The sequence below is a fragment of the Stenella coeruleoalba genome (genome assembly GCF_951394435.1).
Source record: "Stenella coeruleoalba genome assembly, chromosome: 3".
NCBI lineage: Eukaryota > Metazoa > Chordata > Mammalia > Artiodactyla > Delphinidae > Stenella > Stenella coeruleoalba.
In genome coordinates this window covers 132,583,716-132,606,332 of record NC_137148.1, presented here as the reverse complement: position 1 = coordinate 132,606,332, position 22,617 = coordinate 132,583,716, and the positions used below count along the sequence as shown (strand labels likewise).

Below are 22,617 nucleotides of genomic sequence, written 5' to 3'. Positions count from 1 at the left end.
ATGAGTTGATGTTGAATTTTATCAAATGCTCTTTCTGCATCTGTTGAGGTGATCATGTGAGTTTTGTCTTTTGTTGATGTGGTGTTTCCCATTGACTGAGTTGCATATGTTGAACCATTCTCGTGACCCTAGGATGAATCCAACTTGGTCATGGTATATGGTCTTTTTTATACGTTGTTGGATTCAGTCTGCTAATATTTTGTTGAGGATTTTTGCATCTATATTCATCAAAGATATTGGTCTGTAGTTTTCTTTTTTGTTAGTGTCTTTGTCTAGTTTTAGTATCAGGGTGATGGTGGCTTCATAGCATGACTTAGGGAGTGTTCCCTCCACTTCAATCTTTTGGAAGTGTTTGAGAAGGATTGGTGTAAGCTCTTCTTTGTATGTTTGGTAGAATTCCTCAGTGAAGCCATCCTGGAAGCCACTCCCTTTGGTTTGCAGGGAGTTTTGTTTTGTTTTGTTTTTTTAACAGATTCCACTTCACTTCTAGTGATCATTCTGTTCAAATGATCTGTTTCTTCTTGATTCAGTTACGGTGGGCTGTGTGTTTCTAGAAACTTGTCCATTTCTTCTAGGTTGTCCAATTCGTTGGCATGTAATGGTTCATAGTATTCTCTTATGATTTTTTATATTTCTGCAATGTTAGTAGTTATTTCTTCTCTTTCATTTCTTATTTTATTTGGGTCCTCTTCCTTCTTCTTGGTGAGCCTGACCAGAGGTTTGTCGATTTTATTTATCCTTTCAGAAAACCAGCTCTTGGTTTTATTGATTTTTTTTTCTATTTTTTTAAATCTATTTTATTTATTTCCTCTCTGATCTTCCTTCTGCTGACTTTATGTTTTGTTTGTTCTGCTTTTTCTAATTCTTTTAGGTGGTAGGTTAGGTTGTTTATTTGAGATTTTCCTTGTTTTTTGAGGAAGGCCTGTATGGCTATGAACTTCTCTCTTAGGCTGCTTTTGCTGCATCCTGTTGATTGTGTATTGTTGTGTTTGGGGGTGTTATAGTTTTAAATCAGGTCATCAGGGAAGACCTTATTGAGAAGGGGGCAAAACATGAAGGTAATGTAAAAGCACAAAGGAAAGACTGTGCCACCCATAGACAAACAATACGGAAAATATTTCTTCTTTTTACAATTTTTATTTTTATTTGCACAAGTAATACACATATATGCTTTGTTAAAAAAACTGAATGTTCACTTGGACGACCCCTCTCCTTATGCACAGCCCACTCTGAACCTCTGACCTCTGTTATCAATTTGGTCTTCATCCTTCCTGACTTTCCTCTGTACCTCTGCATTTACATTGGTGGGGGGTAGTGGGGTGACTTATTTTCTCTAAACTATCCTGTATAGCTTGTACTGCAGCTTGCCATGACTCTTGACCATCTTTCCACCTCAGCACGTTATCAACCTACTTCCTTCTTTTGAAATGCTGCTTTATATATCACTGTATAATTTTAGTAATTTGTTGATGGAAATTTTAGTTATTTATAGTTTATTTTAGCTGTCACATACAGTGCTGCAAGGAACATCCTTGCAATTTCATTTTTGTGCACCTGTGCAAATAGTTCTCAGAGGGAATGAAATTATGTATTAGGTCAGAGAATGATCATTTCTAATCTTAATAGATACTGCTAAATTGCTCTCCAAAAAGCCTTTTCCTGAGCATGTAAACATGTATGTACACAATTTCTTTTTAAATGGGACCATTCTTTTTATTTTTTATTTTTATTTATTTATTTATTTATTTGCGGTACGCGAGCCTCTCACGGTTGTGGCCTCTCCCATTGCGGAGCACAGGCTCCGGAGGGACCATTCTTTTTAAATATTATATCCCTTTTCTCATCTGCTTTTGACCTGTAAAATATTGAGAACATTTTCTTTCGAACAGGCCCCTCTGGCCTTTGAGTGAGGCTTGTGGCTTTCTCCCCAGGATTTCTCCAGGCCTCGGCCGCCCCAGAAGGCACTCCCGGCTAACCCGGTGCCAGGCCGCAAGAGTCTCCCCAGGCCAGGTGGTGTCTCCATTCTGTGGCCCCCTGCCTCTAGACCTCAGCAGACCCGGCCCCTGGCTGTGCTTACCCCAAAGGTGAGTTTTCAGAAACACTCGAGGTGGAAGCTGGGGCAGAGGGATCCAGGGGACAAAAATAAGAGTTGAGAAAACAGACCAGTTCATGCTTCTTGATGTAGTGCTGAACTTCCAGAACAAAAGCAAAGGACAGAAGCTTAGCATTTCTTGGTGCCTGCATAACTGTCCCTTAAATTGGTGAGACCCTTGCACACCCCCTTTTTTGGTTTCATGTGAAAGGTGATGTTTAGGAGGCTGAGCTATGGTAGCTTCAAACCTGGGTCTGCAACTGATGAGCTGAGCTGAGCGGCCCTGAGCAAATCACTCTCTTGAGTCTCCGTTTCCTTATCTAGAAAGAGGTTTTACGAAGCAGAAATAGCCAACCCCATCGGGTTACTGTGAAGGTCAAGGCAGTTAATTTACATTAACCGCTGGCCTACGGTAGGCTGTGCACAAATGGCCCCTCTTAATACATCTTCCCTGGGACTTAGTCCTGGGACTTAGTCTTAGTCCTGGGAGTTGGGGCAGAGGGGAGCAGGTGAGGAAGCTGGCTCACTTCCCTGTGTTCCTACGAGGCCCTGGGAACTCTGCAGACTGAGCTGCAGCTTTGCTGGGAGGGAGGAGGGGAATGGCTTGTCAGCTGGGGGTTGGGGGCTGCCACCATGCCTCTTACTGCAGAGTTGATGGTCTGGACGAGCAGACATGTGGACAGACTTCTGCGGAAACCCTTCTTCTCAGGTGACAGTCTGCCACTCATGCCCACCTGTCACAAGCCAGAGGACAGCTCCCCGCTGATAGCACGGAGCTGATGTCTCTCTCCCTCTCTTTTTTCCCTGCAGTTTCCTGAATACAGGTCACAGAGGGCTGTGGGGATGGCTAGCTCGAAAATCTAGACCCGTCTGAAGGCGCTTCTCCCTTCCTGTGAGGACTCTGAACACCACAGAGGAGCCGTGGCCACGGAATCTGGAGGAAGCATGCCTGGCCACCTCTGAGCCCCCCTCCCCCCTCCCCACCTCCTGGAACGACTGCATCTCTGAAAAATCTCCTCCTTGACTCAGTGCCACCTCGGCTTCCACAGAGGCCCAGAGTGCCTACCATCAACGGCATCCAAGTGTTGTTTTGTGCAATATTCAGCCCCAGGTAGGGAGGGCAGAGCCGAAGAGGTTGAATGGCTGCTCGTCCCCTATCCGCCCTTCAGCTGGCCCCTCACCCCAGAGGTGACAGTCGAGCTGGTGCAGGCTGTCCGAGCTGGTGAGCCCAGCTGGGAAAAGTCTGTTTAGCCCTTGAGGCCAGGACTCAGCTTGGAGAAGCCATCCATCCACGTCCTATGGAGGAGGGTACGCATGAGAGCTTTCCTTTGCTTCCATCTTCCTCAGAGGTCCCAGGCTGGACAGAGGCTGGGCACTTACTGTCCCTTTTAGCTTTACTGATCAGGAGGGGTCACTCCAGCCAGGGCTTGGTTGAGGTCACAGCTCCTGGCTCTGTGGCCATATGTGAACACGTCAAGTTCCCTCCTCACGCCGCCCCCCTCCCCCCACCAAAGCCCCCGCATCCCCTTACTCCCAAGGGTCACTCTGACTCAGACAGGTACTATTTGCAGGCAGTGTAGACAGCAGGGGGAGCACAGCCCCGGCCCCCTCTGAGCCGTCAAGCCAAAGGTTTCGACTCCGCTCGCCACTGTTATTGAGTGCTCCTTGTTTTCTCTTCTGCATTTTCCAAGTGCCTCACGCTTCTGAGTTCTCCTTCTCTGCTGGGACCCGCCTAATGTGTGGTGCTGTGAAGAGTGAATCCCCAGCAGTCCCGACTTCCTGGGACTTGGTGCTGTGACCTGCAAGTCAGGGTCCTGCCTGCAGGTTGGCCACGGGATCTCCTATGTTGGTTCTCAAGAGTGTTGACCCGGGTAGACTCGGGCCATGGCTGTGGGGTCGTAGCTTTACTTTCCATGGTGTGTGGTGACCTCAGCAGAGTGTGGGTCTTCCTTTTACTCCCTGACCTGAATCTGAGGAAGGTCCTCAGGGACAGTGGTGGGTGCAGGGAGGAGAGTGGACATCCTGGGAGCCCCAGCCTGTCTCCAGACCTGGTCACTGGCTTGAGGCAGGGCCGTTGTCTTCTGAGCAGAGAGCAGACCTGTCTCTAGAGATCCCTAGAGAAGCAGCAGCCAGCAGCCTTGACGGAACAGAGTCTGTGCCGGGACCAGCCAGACATTTTCTCATCCTCTTCCTTGTGTTCTTTCCTCTGGTCCTGTCCTCCCCGCAGCAGGGAATGGGGACTGTGTGGTGCTCTGCTAGCTGGGAGGATTTTCAGAGAACCATAGGAGATGTAGTCTGGGATGGTCTCCCACCCCAGAAAGGTGCCGGGCAGCTTGGGGCCTCCCCGCCTCCTGCAGTGAACAGACGTTTGCTCTTGAAAACCTCAGTGCAAGGAAGAGGCTTGAGTTTTCACTCCCAACCACTACCCCGGGGCCCCCTTATCGTTCTCTGTATACAATAGGTGCTCACTAGATATTCTTGGGTTTGTAGACAAGTGGGATATTCAGGCTGTGCACCTGCAGGGGGACACTTGGGATAGATTTAGAAAGAGCTCAGGAAAATGAAGTTCTCTTTCCTCAGGTAGTCAGGTTGTGTTATTGGTGATGTTCACACCCCTGTCTTGCTGACAAGGGCCCTGGTTGCTCCCCACAGCCGATGTCCACCATCCTTGCTGCCTCATGAGGTCAGGGGACGGCCTTCCATGTAAGTGTGCTACTCGAAACGCCCCAGGCCTCGAGGCTGGGCCCCAGAAAATTAACGGTGAAAACACCTCTCCACTGAAATCACCCTTAAACTCAACCCCCTGCCTCACTGACATTCCTGTGGCCTGTCCAGCTTTTCTCCCCAACGTCAGGAGGTTGAAGGCTCTGAAGTGAAAATGCCCCAGCCACTGTGGCTGCATGAGCCTTTTGAACCTGAAATCCACCCTCCCTGGAACCATACCAGAAAGAGACCTGGATTGTTGCTCTCCTGTTTGTTTCCGTTTTTGTTTTCAATTTTTTTAATACCACCTCCATCCCATAAACATTGTACTGTGAACTGGAAAATGGTTGAATTTTCTAAATTTGGTAAGACTTTCAGCAGCCGGTTCTATTTACTGTTTGACTCCTGGCTGTGTTCCGGCAGGCCGGCGGGGAGTCTGCCCAGGAGCAAGCCTGGCTGTCATAGCCCGTTCTTCCCCTTCTGTGTCCATGTGCTGCTTTGAGGTGATGGAAACCAATATGGACTTAGGGAAAGAGGCACTTTATTCTCAAGGATTACTGCAAGACTGGGGAAGGGAGTGTTGCGATAGGGGCAGGGGGCAGTTGCATTAGGAGAATGCTCAGGTGAGCTGAGCGGCTACAAGATCTGTGAGCATCCCACAGCTCAGACGGAAGGGGCCTTTTATAGGAAGGAGTGAGCATAGCTGGAAAAAACCACATTCAGGGACCATCTCTGTGGTCAGCCTTTGGGGGAGGGGCTGTATGCTGGCTCTGGCCAAGGGTGAGTCCATGCTCAGGGTCTGGGGGGTAGGAGGGGAGCCTAACTGAGGCTTGGTGGAGTGACTTAACCAGCCTTCTGTTCAGGTGGAGACTATGTAAATCTTTTTAGAAGCTAACTTAGCCTCCTGCCAGTTTTTCAACCCTAGGTGTGTTTTTTCATTTGTTCGTTTGGTTTTTTTTTTTTTTTTTGGTAGGTGTGTTTTCCTTAAGAGCCTAGGAGGCATCTCTGAAATGTAAACCTCAAGGGACATCAAGGGGGATTGCACCCTCTTTCCCTGTCTCAGTGGGAGTTTTAGCCCAGGCACCAGGCTCCAGTGGTAACTGCCTGCTTGCCGTGGGTTCTTTTTAGCCTTATTGACTTCTCCCTATGAAAGAAAAGCTCCTTTCTGCCCCAGCTCTGAGAGGTTCGCAGATCTTAGGGTCTCACTGTAGACCTTACAGTACTGTCATAGCCCCATCCCCCTGTGGCCATGGCCCCTCGCCATCTCTTGCAATAATCCTTTTGAACAAAGCCTCCCCTTACCTATGTCAGAATTTGTTCTTATTTGGCCAAGGGTATGGAAAACTTGCGCGTTTTAAATTGGGGACCAGTTCTAAAGTCGGTGATGGCGTTAAATGTGTATGTAACAGCTCTGCTGGACACGCAAGAAAGTCAAGAGTATGCCAACTGGAAAGGTGCTCCACCCATCCTTAGGGAACCGTGCAAAGGAGAGGTTCTGCAGAACCCAAGCCAAGTGCCCCCAACGTCACCCTTCCATGCATCGTCTCTTACCATCCACTGTGTGTATGTACGTGTGCGTCTGGGATCCAGGGCAATGTGAATTTTCTTTTTATTTGGGAGATTGTTCACAGAAAACAGATCCTCTTTTCTCTCGTCCACCTATTAATTGTTTACAATATTTGTATATCTATGCAAAATACTTGAATGGGCTGTGGTGCCTTTTTTCCTTGTTTGTATTTAATTAAATTGTCATTTGAAATGTTGTCCGGTTTGGCAACTCTTGTTTGTTTCTTTGTTTTAACGTTGCACTGGCCAGCCTGGATAGGATCCATCACCGAGGACTCCTCAGAAGAGTTCCTACAGAGACCGTCTGTCCAGCCTGTGAGGCCACCACGGAAGATCTTGAGCCACAGAAAAGCCCTGGGTTTTCCCATGACCAGTCGAGGGAGCTGTTTGTCTTTGCACCTGGACACAGGCCAGTCTAGTTTTAATAGGTCTGGGGGTCACTCACGGCATGAATAATATAGATCGACTTGAGGATTTGTGAGAGCTTAAAAGTATTCACATGGGGCTTTCCTGGTGGCGCAGTGGTTGAGAGTCCACCTGCCGATGCAGGGGACACAGGTTCGTGCCCCGGTCTGGGAGGATCCCACATGCCGCGGAGCGGCTGGGCCCGTGAGCCATGGCTGCTGAGCCTGCGCGTCCGGAGCCTGTGCTCCGCAACGGGCGAGGCCACAACAGTGAGAGGCCCGCGTACAGCAAAAAAAAAAAGTATTCACGTGAAGCTCTTAGCACTGTGGTTGGCTTCTCGTAAGGGCTCAGGCATGGGATGGGTGTCTTCCACTGACGCTATTCCCCAAACAGCCTTTCCCTCTCTAGTGAAGCCGTGGCTGTAGAAGGCACTGGAGGGACTTCCTTGGCAGCCAGAACTCTCCAGAGATTGGGGACTGGCCCCCCGGCACTAGAGGAACCACTTTAATTGTTCCGTGTCCAAGGAAAGCCAAGATGTAAGTATCAAGTAAACACACTCAGAGGTCTTTATTCCTGACCCTGCAGACCACGCTCTCAGGGCCTTCAGATTACAGTCATTCTCAAGATCCAACATGTTGCATTGATTTTAGTTACAGAGAGAAATCCACATTCATTAAAAACTGTGGCTTTGAGGCTGGCGGTGCAGGAAGCCAGTCTGTTCCTTGGAGCTACCAGGCCAGCAACAGTTTGGCCTGGGCTTGGCTATGCTTAGGGCACAGGACGTAAACACAGGCACGGGTGTGGAGTTACACAGGGGAGGCTCTGCACCAGCTTGGGGGCTGAGGGCCAGGTCTTCCTTCTTTACAGATATACTGGCTCCCTTACCTCCCTGTCAATGGTCCTCATATCAACTCTCACATTCTTGCTGCTGGAGAGAAGACAGGAAGGGAGGGGATATTAATTATGTCTCTCTCCAGCTGCTCTTGTTTTTTTGACTGCCTCTGGTCAAATGTGAGGGGACCAAAGGCAGTCCCCAAAGCAGGTGGTGGTGGAGCAGTCGTGACACACTGCTTCCCAGTGTGGGCAGCTCATCAGTGGAGCTGGGGACTTGGTGGTGATCTGTTCAACAGCCAGATTGCACCCCGTGCCGAGCTTACACCCCCCGACTTGGCCACTGAAGTTCAAAGCTGATCCCACTGGCCAAGCCTCTAAGGCTTCAGCCCAGAAGTTACCCAGAGGGGACTTCCCTGGCGGTCCAGTGGTTCAGAGTCTGCACTTCCACTTCAGGGGGTGCGGGTTCAGTCCCTGGTCAGGGAACTAATGAGATCCCACGTGCTGCGCAGTGTGTCCAAAAAAAAAAAACAAGTTACCCAGAGCCTTTTCCACCTGGGTTCTTGGTTCACCACCAGAGTAGACACAAAAGTTAGCCCCTGGTTTCCAGAGAGCCTGTGTCTGCTTTCCTGACTGCCCCTTACTCTTCTCCCCATCTCCCCAAATCATATTGGTTTACTCCTTGAGGAAAAGGAAAGTGCATTCTGCTGGACAGCCAGGCCACTTTTAAGAGCAGTGCAATCGCTGCTCTCTTTGGAGAGCGAGGCAAAATGAAACCCTGGGCTTGACCAGCAGAGCTTGGCTGGGAAGCAAGCACCTTTTGTTGTTGTTGTGTTGTTTTGAGTTCTCAGATAACTGCCTGAATGTCTCCATGACTGACTCCTTAGGATGTGCCTAGAGAGGGAAGGGTGGGGAAGGGGTCGGGCGGATGGAAACAGATGCTGACCTCCAGGCTGGCTGCTCCCGGGAACGGGGCTGGTGGAAGTGTTTCCCTGAGACGTCAGGTGGCTTTCACAGTAAGCAGGTCAGCTGAGGTCTCGCCTCTGTCTCCGAAGATGAGGTGGCAAATGCAACAAGACATTTTACAGTAATTGTGTGTCTGTTGGTTCCGGGTGGGAGGCACGGCGAGTTGCTCTCTGGGCCTCGGAGGGCCAGCTGCACTTCAGTCTTGGGCTCAGGAACGGTGAATCCGTCTCAGGAGGAGAACCAGTGCGAAGGATTTCCTGATGACCAACGTTTCAGGGAAGTTCTTGGCTTGTGCTACATTCAGCGGATCAAATCCTATCTTCTTCCCAACAGCACAGAGGTGGCACCGAGGAAACGAGGAGGACGGGAGGGCCGGGGACCTGCTGGCACCAACGTGTAGTAGGGTATTTGGTCACTGAGGCTGTGTTTCCAGGAGGTTCTGCCGCCACTGCTCACTGGGTAGGGACTTTTCTCCCGGAAACAGCGGTGAGGTATAAATGAACGTCTCAAGAAAAGAGAGCCCACTGGTAAGAGCTGTGTTGAAAATAACCAGGTGGCTCTGAAATTGAGCAGTCAGGCTGTACCACAGGGCTCACCCTCTCACTCATGTATTCCAAGCTTTACGAATGGATTATAAATACTTCGGGCTTCTTTGGTGATGGGGCGCTGGAGAGTTCTATGTTGTCCACAAGAACATTCTTGTCTTCGAGTCTAACGATGCTGGGCTCTGGGGCGGGAGGCGGGGTTGGGTTTTTGTGCATGTGGGGCAGGCTGGTCCGGCTGACGTCCAGGTCTTTGAAAGCGTGAAGCATGAACACACCCAGGATGATGGTGACAAAGCCAGAGAGGGTGCCCACAATGTCCACGGCCAACATGCTGTGCCACTCCTTGAAGAGGACGACGGAGGAGGTCACCACCATCGAGGTGAAGAACACGTAGTAGATGGGGAACACCAGGGAGGTATTAAAGATGTCCAGCGCCTTGTTGAGGAAATTGACCTGAGTGCTGAGCGAAAGGGCCAGCACGAGGGACAGGATGTAGGGGAGAGGGTGCCGCACAACTGGCAGCCCCTGGAAGAAGTTCTTAATGGTGATGCCCAGACCCTTGACGGCGGTCACGGAGAAGGCCCCGATCACAGAGCAGATGACGATGTAGATGAGGATATTCCTTTGTCCATAACGTGGGGCGATGACGAAGATGAGGATGAGGCAGGACACCAGCAGAAGCACAGCAAACACGATGTACCCTTTGTGGGGGATGGAGACAGGTAACCTGACCTGGGAGGATGCCAGTAGCCTCTAGAGCCCTCCACTCATGGCAATGGGATGTCTCATTAAGAACCTAGGCTTGGGGCTTCCCTGGTGGCGCAGTGGTTGAAAATCCGCCTGCCGATGCAGGGGACACGGGTTCGTGCCCCGGTCTGGGAAGATCCCACATGCCGTGGAGCGGCTGGGCCCGTGAGCCATGGCCGCTGAGCCTGTGCTCCACAACGGGAGAGGCCACAACAGTGAGAGGCCCGTGTACCGCAAAAATAAATAAAGCAAGAACCTAGGCTTGGGACTTCCCTGGCGGTCCAGTGGTTAGGACTCCGTGCTTCCGACAGGGGGTGCTGGTTTGATCCCTGGTCAGGGAACTAAGATCCCACATGCCACCACCTGGTGTGGCCAAAAAATTTAAAAAAAGAGAACGTGGGCTCTGGAGTCAAACATGGGTCCCAGTTCCAGCAATACAACTTTTTAATAACTTGTACAAGTTATTAAAGCCCCAAGACCTCAGTTTCCTCTTTGTAAAATAGGATTAATATTAGGACCTTCCTCATAGGAGCTTTTTTGTAGGATTAAATTAATACACGCAATTGACGGAATGCCACCCCCCCGCATTTACATGTTGAGTGCTAATCCCAAATGGGATGGTATTCGGAGGTGACGTCTTTGGGAGGTGATTCAGGCATGAGGGTAGAGCCCTCAGGAAGGGAATACTGCCCTTATAAAAGGGGCTCCACAGAGCTCCTTTGCCCTCTACACCAGATGAGGACACAGCGAGAAGCTGGCCATCTATGAACAAAATCTATCGGGCCTTGATCTAGGACTTGATCGTGATCCCCGGAACTGTGAAACGTAAGTGTCTGTTGGTTATAAGCCACCCGATCTATGATATTCTGTTCAAACAACCTGAACTAAGACAATGCAAACAAGGCATTTAGACCAGTACCTGGCACATAACAAATACATAATAATAGCATCCCTACCTATCAGACTGGGAACCTGTAAGCTAGCCTCAGTACCAGCCCATCAGCTTTCCTCCCTGAGCTTGCTGCCTCCTCCTCCACATGGCAGCGCCTGAGGTGGCCAGAACCCAGCCAGACCTCTAACATGGTTCACGCCCAGTGCCTTCCTGCTCACTGGGAGCCTGGAGCCTACCTGTGTCTTTCATCTTGGCAGCCATCTCCACGATGGTGGTGATCTTCTCTTCCTCGGGGGCGTGTATCACCATCACCGTGCTGCCGGCCACACAGATCACACAGCCCAGCTTCCCCAACAGGTTCAGACTCTCTCCCAGGAAATATGAGGAAAGGATGGTACTGCATGTGAAAGTGGAGAAAGGGATTACAGCAGCCAGCCCCGTCCCAGCATCCTGGAGAAAAGTGAGGGCTGAGCAGGGGCTCACTACTCTCACACGTGGAAGCTTTTCTAGACCCCCCCTAGGAAATGTGTGAAATAGAAACTTATTTAGGGGAGGGTTACAGTGTGGGCTGGAGGAATCGACGACATACATGTGAATTTCTTTCATTCTAGAGACGGACAATATCCCCAAAGAGAAGAGTTGGAAGAGCCCTTCAAAGCACTCTTGTCTAACTTCCTACCCAATGAGCACATCTTCTCTTAACATTGCAAACAGAAGGCTTTCAGCCTTGGCTTGTATACCTCTGGTGGCAAGCAGCTCCCCCCTTCACAAGGTAAATGAATCCCTTGTAGGTTCATTCTGTTATTAACCCAAAATATGGTAGTTTCTGCTCATCCCATATCTATTCCTTGAGCCATACAAAACAAATCCATTCCTTCTTCCATTTGTATATGCCAATATAAACCACCACAGTGACACTTGGGCACACTTTACATACTAGATATTGTGCTAAGAACTTCCCATTTATTATCTCACTAACATCTTGCAACTCTGAGAAGTAAAATATGTCCATTTTATAGAGGAGAAAACTGAGTCCCATAGAAGCTTAAATGATGGCAAGATCATACAACTGGTAAGACACGAGCCAGGATTTGAACTCAAGTTCTGTCTAATTATAAAGCCTATGGTTTTTCCTCTACACCTCACTGAGAAGAATTCTCCTGACTTCCTTGAGTCTTTTCTGGACAAAACACCTCCAGTTCCTTGCTGTTCCTTGGTGATGTGACTTTCATTCCCGTCACATCCTCCAAATGAGCCAGCAAAGGTGAAGGAAGAAGGGTGGTGAGACGAGACAGGTACAATCGCTGGGGCATGCTTCTGTTTCTTTAAACAGGTGGCATTAGTTTAGGGCAAAGACCTGTTGGCTGACCTAAGGTAACCCAATGAGCCTCATGAGTCCTGCTTAAAGGTATCAGGAAAGAGGGGATTGATGTCTAACCTCCTTTGAATGTCTCCCATCTCTCCTCTAAAACTCCCAAAACCATTTTACCCACAATGCCTGTTCATCAGCGCCCAGTAGCATTAGCAAAGGCAGAGGTCACACAGTGGAGGATCCCCTGCCGCTCCCAACTTCCTGGGATGGGAATCTGTAAACTAATCACATACGCAATACTGGTATCTCAGCTATATCAGCCAACCGTGCCATGTGAGTCACGGCTCTATCTGGTTTTTGACTGCATGAATGCTGCAAAATTGTCATCAAGCTGGTAAAACAAAACAGGAAATTACAGGTACTGGGTGTGGTGGGCTAGGGACTTACCGGGGCTCCAAGGTTAGGGTGACAATCAGAGCCAGCTTCAAATGGGGCTCAGGACCCCCACAGGGGAACTGTGTTTGTAGCTTGGGAGGAACGGGGCAATGGGAAGCACACACATTTAATATCAGCTATCTTTAATACCATCAAACATCTTCCAGGCCATGGGGCCTAGTGGTGAAGCACCCAGACTCTGAAATTAGACTGCCTGGGAGGGAATCCTGGCCCAGCCTCCTGGGACCTGGGTGACCTCGGCCAAGATGCTTAACCCCTCTTGGCCTCAGGTCTCCCCTCCTTTCTAATTAGTAGGGATGCTGTGAGGATTAAATGAGGGAACACATTTAGAACATTTAGCGCAGAGTAAACCCTCAATCTATGTTAGCTGTGGTTATTCTTCAGCGCCTGTTCTGTACTAGGCACTTTCTGTGCGTCATCTCATTTAGTCCTTAAATCAGTGCCTTCAGGCAGGTATTATGAACATCCCCACTTAGCAGATGGGAAATTGAGGCTCAGAGTAGTTAAGTGACCTGCCATGTAACTACGAAGTGGCAGAGATAAGGTTAGATAGAACCCAGGGAGGGTTCATCTAGGGCTTGTACTTTCAACTTGTGTGCTTCTCCTATTGGGGCACCAAAACACTGACATGAGACATTCAGCCTTGCGGCAGGGGAAGCACTTCCACCTGGTTTGGGCTTGGCCTGCCCCTTCACCGCCCAGGCAGCAAACCATCCAAGGGTGCGGAGCTCTGAACAGCACACTGCCTCCTTCTGGAAGCTGAGACTGACCCAGGTCCTTGACTGCAAGTAGCAATTGACCCCATGTGCAGTTCCGGACATCAACAAACTGAAAATAGGAAGAGACAGCAAGAGAGGTGACAACAACCTTATGAGGATACTCAGCGCTCCCAGTGGTGTGACGACTGTCGCAGGAGCAAACGCATAGGCCCCAAAGTTGGCAACTTCTCCGGCAGCCACTAGGAAATTAAGGGGGAAGAGAGGTCACAGTGGCTCTGATGCGCCATCTCCAGCCCAAATGAATCTGGGTGGAGACGGCTTCATTCAGTGTTCAATCACTCACAGAATCCCAGACCAGCATTCCTTAAAATCCCCACCCTTATGCTGTCTCCCTGCAGAATCTGATCTGAAGGTCAGGCCCAGATGATCCTGACCAAATCCTCCCATGTTAAAGATAGGGAGGTGGCCTGGAGTCCAGGGTCACATGGTGCTTTCTGGTTCTTGAGGTCCCTTGGCTTCTAGCCTAGGCACGGTTAAGTGTATCTCAGGGACTGCGAATGATTGGTCTGTATCTTCAAGGTAAGCTCTAGAAAGTGTTAAGTATCAAATAAAGACACAGCTACAGTTACTGATGGTCCACGGAGCCGTCTTTCCCAGAGGAGTTATGGATGGTCTAGACTGACAGGCGGGTGGTTAGAAAGTCAGACATTCCCAAAGGGCCTACCTCTCCCCATATGAGTTTCCAGTTTGCAGACTCCTGCAAGTGCCTCTTCTGTCTCCCTGCTCGTAGGGAATGACCTGGGTCTGCCCTTTGAAAGCAGATGATGAATGTGATAACTCTGGCTAAGACAGGGATCAAAACCTGACTTAGGGGATTACAAATCGAAAGCTGGCTAATTTTCTGTCCCAAAGAATTAGGGTTTGAAAGCCAGAGAGGGTGGGTGGAAAGGAATGTGTGAATGTGAAAATGCGGGCAAACCTTAGGTGGCAGACCAGCCATGTTCTAAGTGAGCCAACAATTGCCTGTGGAATGGGGCAGCTGACTTAGGAGTCCCAGGCTGTGCCCTGCAGGAGTCCAGAAGACTCCAGCGGGCAGTCATAGCTCCCTGAATTTCAGGGGAAGTTGAGAAATTACACCTTTATCACTACCAGCTCTGTACAAGCCTCTCTGGGGACAGATGCTTTATGGATGAAAGACTGAATTTGGATGGAGAGAGTGACCTGAGATGCAGGTAAAATGTTCTACCTGCAAAGACTGTTTAGATTCTCCCCCTAGAAATCTGGGCCTTGGATTCATATTTTGCACAAGAGAGACAGAAATGCCCCGTCCACCCCTCCTTTCATCTCTGCCTCTGTCATCAATAGGGCACTGTCCTTAGTAGCAAAGATCCCACTTACTGGTGAGAAATCCAGCCCACCACATTGCATCCTTCAGGTAGCCGTAGCCTCCGTCCACTGTAGAAAGGAATGGGCATGAAGTTAGAGGTTGGCCGTACTTTCTCAGGACCTCTCCTTCTCTACCTTCACTCGCCAGTCTCTAAGGGTTCAGTATATGTCAGCTGTGGTGAGTCCTCCAGGCCTGCTTCTGGGCCCTGTCCTGGGTGAGTTCATCCCTTCCAAAGTTTTAAATTCCATCTAGATACCCTATGTCATATATGCACCCTGATCCTTTCTTCTTAGCCCTGATGTATATCCAGTTGCTTACTTGACAACTCTTGGGTCTCGCACAGGCATCTCAAACTCTGTCCCGAATGGAACTCTTGATTTTTAAATGCTCCCTACCCACCAAATGAAGCTCAGTAAGCGGCACCTCCGTGTACCTAGTTGCTTAAGCCAGAAACCAGGGAATCACACCTGACCCTCCCACTACTCCACCTTCTGCATCCATTCCATCCTGCTGATTCTGTCTCCAAAATGCATTTCACGTGTGTCCACTCCACTGCCACCCCACCACCCAACTCCCAGGCACTATCACCTCTGGTCTGGGTTGAGGCAACTGCCTCCTAGGACTCCTCTGGTTCTTCTCTTGTCCCTTATAATCCATTCCTTTCATAGTACCCAGGAGTCTTTTTTTTTTTTTTTTTTTGCGGTACGCGGGCCTCTCACTGTTGTGGCATCTCCCGTTGCGGAGCACAGGCTCCAGACGCACAGGCTCAGCGGCCATGGCTCACGGGCCCAGCCACTCCGCGGCATGTGGGATCTTCCCGGACCGGGGCACGAACCCGTGTCTCCCGCATCGGCAGGCAGACTCTCAACCACTGCGCCACCAGGGAAGCCCAGCCAGGAGTCTTTTAAGAATTATGTCACACCTCAGCGTCTAGCTGGCCAGTGGCTTTGAAATGCTCTTAGGATAAAGACCAGAATCCCTAACAAGCCTGTTCATAGTGTTGACCCTGCTCACTTCTCCAAAGGCTTCTCCTGCCACACTTCCTACTACAGTCTAGCTGCTCAGGCTGTCTTTGAGTTCTTCAAAAATGATGAGCTCTTTTTGGCCTTAAGGGCTTTGCATGTGCTTTTCCCTGTTTGGAATAGTCTTCTTAACAATATTTGCCTATAACTACACTTACTCTACAGGTCTCTACTTGAATGCTGCTTCCACTAAAATGCCCTCCCCGGTCCCCTTATCTTTATTGTTTCCTCGGGATTCTCTCTCGTCACACTCAGTTCTCCTTAATGACACTTGTCATTTATAATTTGATCTATTTATTTTCTGAAATTTCCCCCACTAAAATGGAAGCTCCATGTAGCCAAGAATTGTGTCTGCTTTGTTCACATGATGGACTCAGAGCCTGGCACATGGTCAATACTCGGTATTAGCAATGAGGATGATGATGATTAGGGTGGGTTTTAGACAGTTTTGTGAAAATCCCAAAGTTGTATGTTGCTTTTTGTGAATGCCCTTTTGTCTAAGATGGTCTTTAACTTTCCTCAGGTTCCGCAAGCAGTCAGAATCTCCCATAAAAGTGCTCTGAGAGCATTTTACTCTGAGTTGAAATCTCAGAGAAGATATTGAAAGAGCAGATGGGAGAAAAAATGGATTCTGGGGAAGCTGCCTTTCTGAATGGTCAGTGATACTTGCTCTGCTCTCTCCTGAGTGGAAGCAGCTATTTTTCTGGCACTCTGGGAGGTCTCTGGCCTTTCAAACCCTTGTCCAGAAGAAGAGATAGAGCAGCAATGACCACTGATCCTGACTTCATGCCCACACCTCACATCTCTCCATTTTAGAGCACACCCGGCTCTAGTCCTGGGTATCCAACTATCTGTCAGGCTCTCCCACTTAGATCACAGTAAAACTAATACTGGTGCTTACTCCATGCTAAGCATCTTTCTAAACATACTACATATCTTCACAACAAGATATAGCTGGAACTATTCCTATCCCCATTTTTTCAGATGAGGAAACTGAGGCAGAAAAACTAGTTTTCTTGCCCAGGATCATATCACCTGGAATTGAGGAGCTAGAATTGGAACACAAATAGTCTGCTTCCAAAGCTCAGTGTCCCATAGAACATTAAACTGAACACGTCCAAACCTGAACACATCATCTTCCTATAAACCTGCTCCTCCTGCTTTCTTTGTCTCAGAAAATAGCACCATCATCTCCCCAGTTGCTCAAAGCAGAGCGCTCTGAGTCACCTTGGCTCATTTTTTCATCCTCCCCTTGGGGCCAGGCAACACCAAACCCAAACCCAGTAAGTCCTACCTTCAAAATCTATCTCTGGACTTCGCCACTTGTCTCCATTCCCACTGCAATTTCCTGGCCCAAGTTCTGTTGTTTTTCTCCCCAAATTGGTCTCCCACCCTCCAGTCTTGTCTCCTAATCCACTCTGCACCCAGCAACCAAAATTTACGATTTTCAAATCGTAAATCGAACTATGTCACTCCCCTGCCTAAAACCTTTGTCACTTACAATTACACTCAAACTCTGGAGCCCGGTTTACAAGACATTTCATGAGCTGGCCCTCACCCCATCTCTTACCCCTCCATGCTCTAGCCATCCTGAGACAGTTTCAGCTTCTAATATCGCTCATGCTCTCTCACCCCTGGGCCTTTGCACATGCTCTTCCTTCTGCCTGGAATACTACTTCTTTCTCTTTTCCCCTCACCTTGTTATCTCCACATCATGTAGGTCTCAGCTTCTAAATCAACTCTTACAGAAAACCTCCCCTACCCCTCAAGCCTGGCTTTACATGGCCCTCCAAAATATTGCCATAACATTCTTCATTTTCCCCATGATAGCATTTAACATGCTACAGAACAACTGTTTATCGACTTGCCTGTCTCTTCCACTCAACTCAATGCCCCACAAGGGCACTGTGTCCCCAGGTCTAGCACGGCACCTGGCACACAGCTGGTACACAATGAATGATGATTAAATGAACACATTTTTTAACATAGGAGTCCTTTTCTCAACAATCGTTTCATGGATACACGTCTTATTTTTCAAACAAGCAAATCCCTGTGGACAGAGACTCAGTAATTCTTTTGTAGCCTATAAAGGAGCTCAGATTGATAGTACGTGAGGACGCACCAGTGTCTGACATTGTTCTGGGCAAAGGTATTATATTCCCATTTTGTAGGGAGATTGTGACTTGCCTGTGATGACACAACTGGTAAGAAATAAAACCAGGACTAGACCCGGGGTTTCTGATTCTTGGCCCTGAGACTTTTCCCTGTCTTCACCCCAATTAACTGATCATGTAGTTCTCAGGAACTACTGGATTACAAAGGAAGGTCTCCTGTTGTGGGTGGATCGGCCTCCCAACGGGACTGACAATGAGCCTTTTGTGCCTATCTAGGACAGGTTCTCAAGCCGCTACAGTGGACCCCGTGAAGGGAGGTTCACGGGGCTGGCCGAGGGCTCGCCACCCAGCGCCCCATCCAGCCCCGCCCCCCAGGAGCCTACCAGCCCGCGTGGCACCAGAGGCCACCAGTCGCTGGAGACCCTTCTTCTTGAGGATGACGCTGCTGCCGATGAGGAAGCTGGACAGGATGGCCAGCCCCAGGCCGACGTAGAAGCTGTAGTTCTGCCTGAACCCCTCCTGCCAGCTGCTGGAGATGACACTGCTGGGCACCTGGGGGCTGAGGTCGCCGACGATCTGGCACAGGACTTGTTGGGAGGAGCAGTACAGGCTGATCAGGGAACCTAGGGAAGACCACGGTGAGAGTCACGCTGGGGACATTTGCATGCAGGCTAGGGACCTTCGTGAACTCATCAAGTGCTTCCAACCATGTGTCAGATAAGTGCTGTCTTTGATTCCCACTTCATAGATGTGGAAATGGAGGCCTTGCCTAAGAACACAGGCTGTCTGACTCCAGAACTCCAGCACCTCACCACTAAGTCAGACTGATGCCCCCCCCACCACCACATAGGGCCCCACAGCTCTCAGGCCTCATCAAATCCAACCTCCCGGCCTCCACAGGAATCCCCTCCCAGCTTCTGGGCACATGGGCCTCCAACAGCTCAGGATCATACAGGGATTCTCCCCTCCCAGAGGCCTCTTCACTTACGTATCCCTAACTGCAGCCCTAGTGCAGAGTCCTGACAGGTAACAGGAGGGCATGAGGCTGGAGTCCACAGCCCCTCCTAGGCCTGAAGATGATGAAATACGAGCATCCTTGCTTGTCAGAACCGACCATCCCCAGGCCTTACTTCAAAGACCTCTGGTGCTGTGGTCAGGGCTGAGGCCTCCTTCAGGCCTCAGAGAGATCAGTGTCCCTGCCACCCCATGCAGGATCTGTCTTTAGCTCTCCTTCCAAGTCCTAGAGTCCATGAGAGTCAATCAGTTCTCACGCCCTTGAGCCAGCACACCCTTGCTGGCTCTTCTGGCACAAATACCAAGGACAACAGGACAAACTTGGGCATGCGGGGCAGACCCTCAGTCAGAAGAACTAAGCTGCCCAAGTTCAAGGAGACAGTACAAAGCACGGCAATAATCCTCTGGTACTCCCAGGGCCCACCACCCTGGGGCTTCTCAGGAGCATCCCTTATCATGGAAACGGCAGAGTGGTCATGCCCAGGGTTTTAGCTGAAGAAACTGGGGCCCTGATAAGCTTGGTAACCTGCCTAAGGCTACACTGGTGGTAAGTGGTAAAGCCAGAATTGCTTCCCTAGCCCATATCATACCGAAGTTCATGCTCTCAGTCACCAGCGCCCCCCGCCCCCACACACACAACACACACACACAGACACAGCAGGTGGCAAGGGGGATGGGGTGTCATTTAGCCTCTTGAAGGCTACCTTAAAACATGAGCTCCCTGATAACATTTAAAAATCAGGAGATTTCCCATGAAAGTCCAGCTTCAGGGCTGCCTTTGCTTACTCTGCTGGGCACACGGTCCCATAGGCAACAGTAAGCTGTGGCTCAGCAGTGGTTTTACCCCTAGACAGGATGTGCTCTTTGCGATTCCCCTGAGTCCACACGCGGCTCCCTTCAGTCATTTTTGTTATGTGCTCGGCCCCTATAAGCATCTGACTTTGTGACCTTTGGTAGTAGAAGGTCTTTTTCAAACTGTGGGTCACAAAGACCCAGGCTCGTGTGCCAAGGATGTAGGCCCGGGCCAGGCACTTCTCCTTGAACCAAGCTAGATCTCTAGGCCTGCACTAGAAGGGCCCAAAGTCCAAAAGGCCAGGCAGCTTTAGCTTTGGCATATCTAGAGCACAGAGTGGCATTTTGGCGTAACGAAGGAAGGGCACTGTTGACCTTTCTTCCATGGCACAGGAGCATGGAACAGCAGAGCTGGAAGAGCCCTTAGAAGGCATCCTGTCTAACCCTCTTTCTTTTCAGCTGGGGAAACTGAGGCCCTGAGATGGGGAAGGATTTGCTTGAGTCTCATAAAAGCCTGGTGGCAGAGCTGGGTCTGGAACCCACCAGGGGACGCCCATGTGTCTTCTGCAGTGGGAGACCTCTCTTTCCAACACCTGTGTCACAATCCAGAGAAGATGAGACAAGAAACCATCTGGGTCCCTAATCAAACTTGTTCTGACTGCTCACTCCTGTTCCTCAGTTAGGGCAAGAGTCAAATCCTGGGAGTTCCCTGAGTTCAGGAAAAGAGCCAGAACCTGGGAGGATGTGGGCCAAGGAGGGCGACTCCCAAGAGGAAGGCCAAGCCCATTTCCACCCCCTTCCCCCGCCCTCCTGAAGGTTCACCTCCAGCAGGTGGAGCCAAAGGGTGGGCCTGGCTCTTTGGGGGAGGCTTGAGGCATCCAAGGGGCACAGTGCCCTCCATCGAGTCAAGTCCTCCCACAGGGGTAAAAAGAAAAGGAGAGAGGGCTGATGGCCAAAGGAAATCCAGTTCTGAGGAGCGTGCTCATCTTGGCAAATGGGTGTTGGGCCAGATGATTCCTGCTTCTCTTCCTGAATATGCTAAGACTGGGGAACATGTTTTTCCCCAGGGGAAGACGAGGCTGAAAATGGACCGCATCACTGTTCAGAAAACCAAGGCCAGCTAACACCCAACAGGCCCGCTTTGAAAGCTTCACTGGAGAGGAGAAGTTAGAAAAACAGGGATATCCCACAGGCTGCATACCAAGACCAGGTAGGAAAATGGAGAAATACCAAGAAAGGAGATGAGCACAGTACAGGTTTTAGAATCCAAGAGCCCTGGTTCTATATTCCATTTCCCCACTGTACTACCTTGAGCAAGTTCATCAGACTTTTCAGAGCCTCATTTTCCCTACCTCCAGAATGGTGACAGGAAGGTAATAATATCTACCTGCCTTCTAGAGTTGTGTTAAGGATTAACTGGGATAATGCAGGTAAAGAGCCTAGTCCACTACCCAGGTTCATAATAAGAACTTGAGCATAAAGCCCAGAATCTTTCCTTATCCTTTCCTGGGTTGTTCTTTCCCTCCTTTTCCTAAAAGGTGGATGTGGGTTTGGGGGTGGTGAGTCTCTGCGCCCTCTACCCTGTCTTTGATGAGCCCCAGGGGGACAGACCTGGGCAGGTACTAAAATCTGAAGCAACTATACATAAAAGACAACCCCCCCCCCCACACACACCTCTTGGTAGACCCGCTCCAATCGATAAATCCCGCCTCTTCCCTCCCACGCACGTCCCCCTTTCTCCCATTCCCCCCTCAGCTACCCAGCTCCAAAGAGGGGGAAAGTCAGCCAGAACCCTGCTCCCTCCCAAGACGGGCCTGAGAACTGGGTGGGGGACGACGCATGCGGACCCCCTCCCCGTTTCGGTCCCCCTGGCAGGAGAGGACGCAGAGGAAAGGAGCAGCAGGGAGGGAAGGCGAAGCGCAGAGCGCACGGGGTCCCCGCTGGCCTCACGCACCGTTCTCGCAGCTGGTGTTGCTGGCCGGCAGCTCCATGGGGCGGACGGTGCCCCGGCTCCCCGGCTCCGGAGCAGGTGGCTGAGATTTGTCCCCCGCGTGGCCGGCGTGCGAGGAGCAGCCGGGGTCGGACCCGGGGGTGGGGAGAATGACGCGCCCCAGAGGGGGAGGGTCCCCGGGGAGGAGCCGCCCGGCCTCTTGGGCAACTCCGTGGGCCTGGGGCCCTGTGCTCGAGTTGCCCGCGGAGGGGCGCATGCCCTCCGGGGGCGCGGAGGCTGCCTGGATCCCGGAGCGGGCGTCAGAGGGGGCGGGTCCCCGGGCGCCGCCTCTCCTCGAGACGCCGGACCAGCACCTAGACAGCTGATGGGCTCCAGGGTGGCTGGAGAGGGTTCAATTTTCTGGCTGAGGTAGAAGTGGGAACGTGGGGACTAAAAGGGGGAACTGCTGCCAGTTGGGGCTCTCTCGGGCCATGGGCATCCAGGACATTCGGTTTTTTTCCCTTCCTGCCTACCTTCCTGGCTTCCTACCTCCCTGCCTTATTTATTCATTTAACGTAGGTCTGATCTGCACTGGGGCACTAATATGCAACAGGCACATAGTAGGTGCTCAATAAAGGGCGATACATATATGTGGAATGAATGGGTGATACAAGCTTGGTAAATTGAATGAAAGAAGGAAATGAAGTAACTGGAGACCAAAATGAATCAAACATATTCCCTGTCCCCCAAGAACCTTATATATTATTAATAGGGGAAACAAAATGGGATCAACTATCTAGAGACTGGTGTTTTCCAAATCACCATCAAAAAGAAAAATGGTGGTGGGGCTTCCCTGGTGGCGCAGTGGTTGAGAGTCCGCCTGCCGATGCAGGGGACACGGGTTCGTGCCCCGGTCCGGGAGGATCCCACGTGCCGCGGAGCGGCTGGGCCCGTGAGCCATGGCCGCTGAGCCTGCGTGTCCAGAGCCTGTGCTCCGCAATGGGAGAGGCTACAACAGTGAGAGGCCCACGTACCGCAAAAAAAAAAAAAAAAAATGGTGGTGATGGAAAGTATATTTGTTACAGTGGGTGCTAGTAAAACGAGTTCGAGAAACACTGAGCTGG

At 50.4% G+C, this 22,617-nt stretch overlaps 2 protein-coding genes across 8 annotated transcripts in view; one reads left to right on the top strand and one right to left on the bottom strand.

Annotated features, from left to right (window-relative positions):
• The window catches only part of ADAM19 (ADAM metallopeptidase domain 19), a gene marked incomplete at its 3' end in the record, with an annotated part of 91,442 nt that extends 82,925 nt beyond the window's left edge, over positions 1-8,517 (top strand). For 5 of the 6 annotated variants that reach the window (XM_079916548.1, XM_079916549.1, XM_079916547.1 and 2 more), the window contains 2 exons: positions 1,932-2,084; positions 2,903-8,517. In XM_079916548.1, the coding sequence (XP_079772674.1) occupies positions 1,932-2,084; positions 2,903-2,956 (207 nt within the window). Of the gene's footprint in view, positions 1-1,931; positions 2,154-2,902 lie in introns of those variants that run through there. The other variant, XM_079916546.1, reaches the window with a different exon arrangement.
• Positions 8,518-9,183: 666 nt separating this feature from the next.
• On the bottom strand, positions 9,184-21,569 carry NIPAL4 (NIPA like domain containing 4; the record flags this gene model as incomplete). Of its 2 annotated transcripts, XM_079916552.1 has the most annotated exons (6): positions 9,184-9,809; positions 10,984-11,144; positions 13,383-13,473; positions 14,633-14,689; positions 18,141-18,380; positions 21,518-21,569. In XM_079916552.1, 6 exons carry the CDS (start codon positions 21,552-21,554, stop codon positions 9,184-9,186), a joined length of 1,212 nt encoding a protein of 403 aa, XP_079772678.1. The 2 variants fall into 2 exon arrangements, with proteins under 2 accessions (XP_079772678.1, XP_079772679.1); XM_079916553.1 differs by lacking the exon at positions 14,633-14,689 and having other exon boundaries at positions 21,518-21,554.
• Between the last annotated feature and the right edge of the window lie 1,048 nt (positions 21,570-22,617).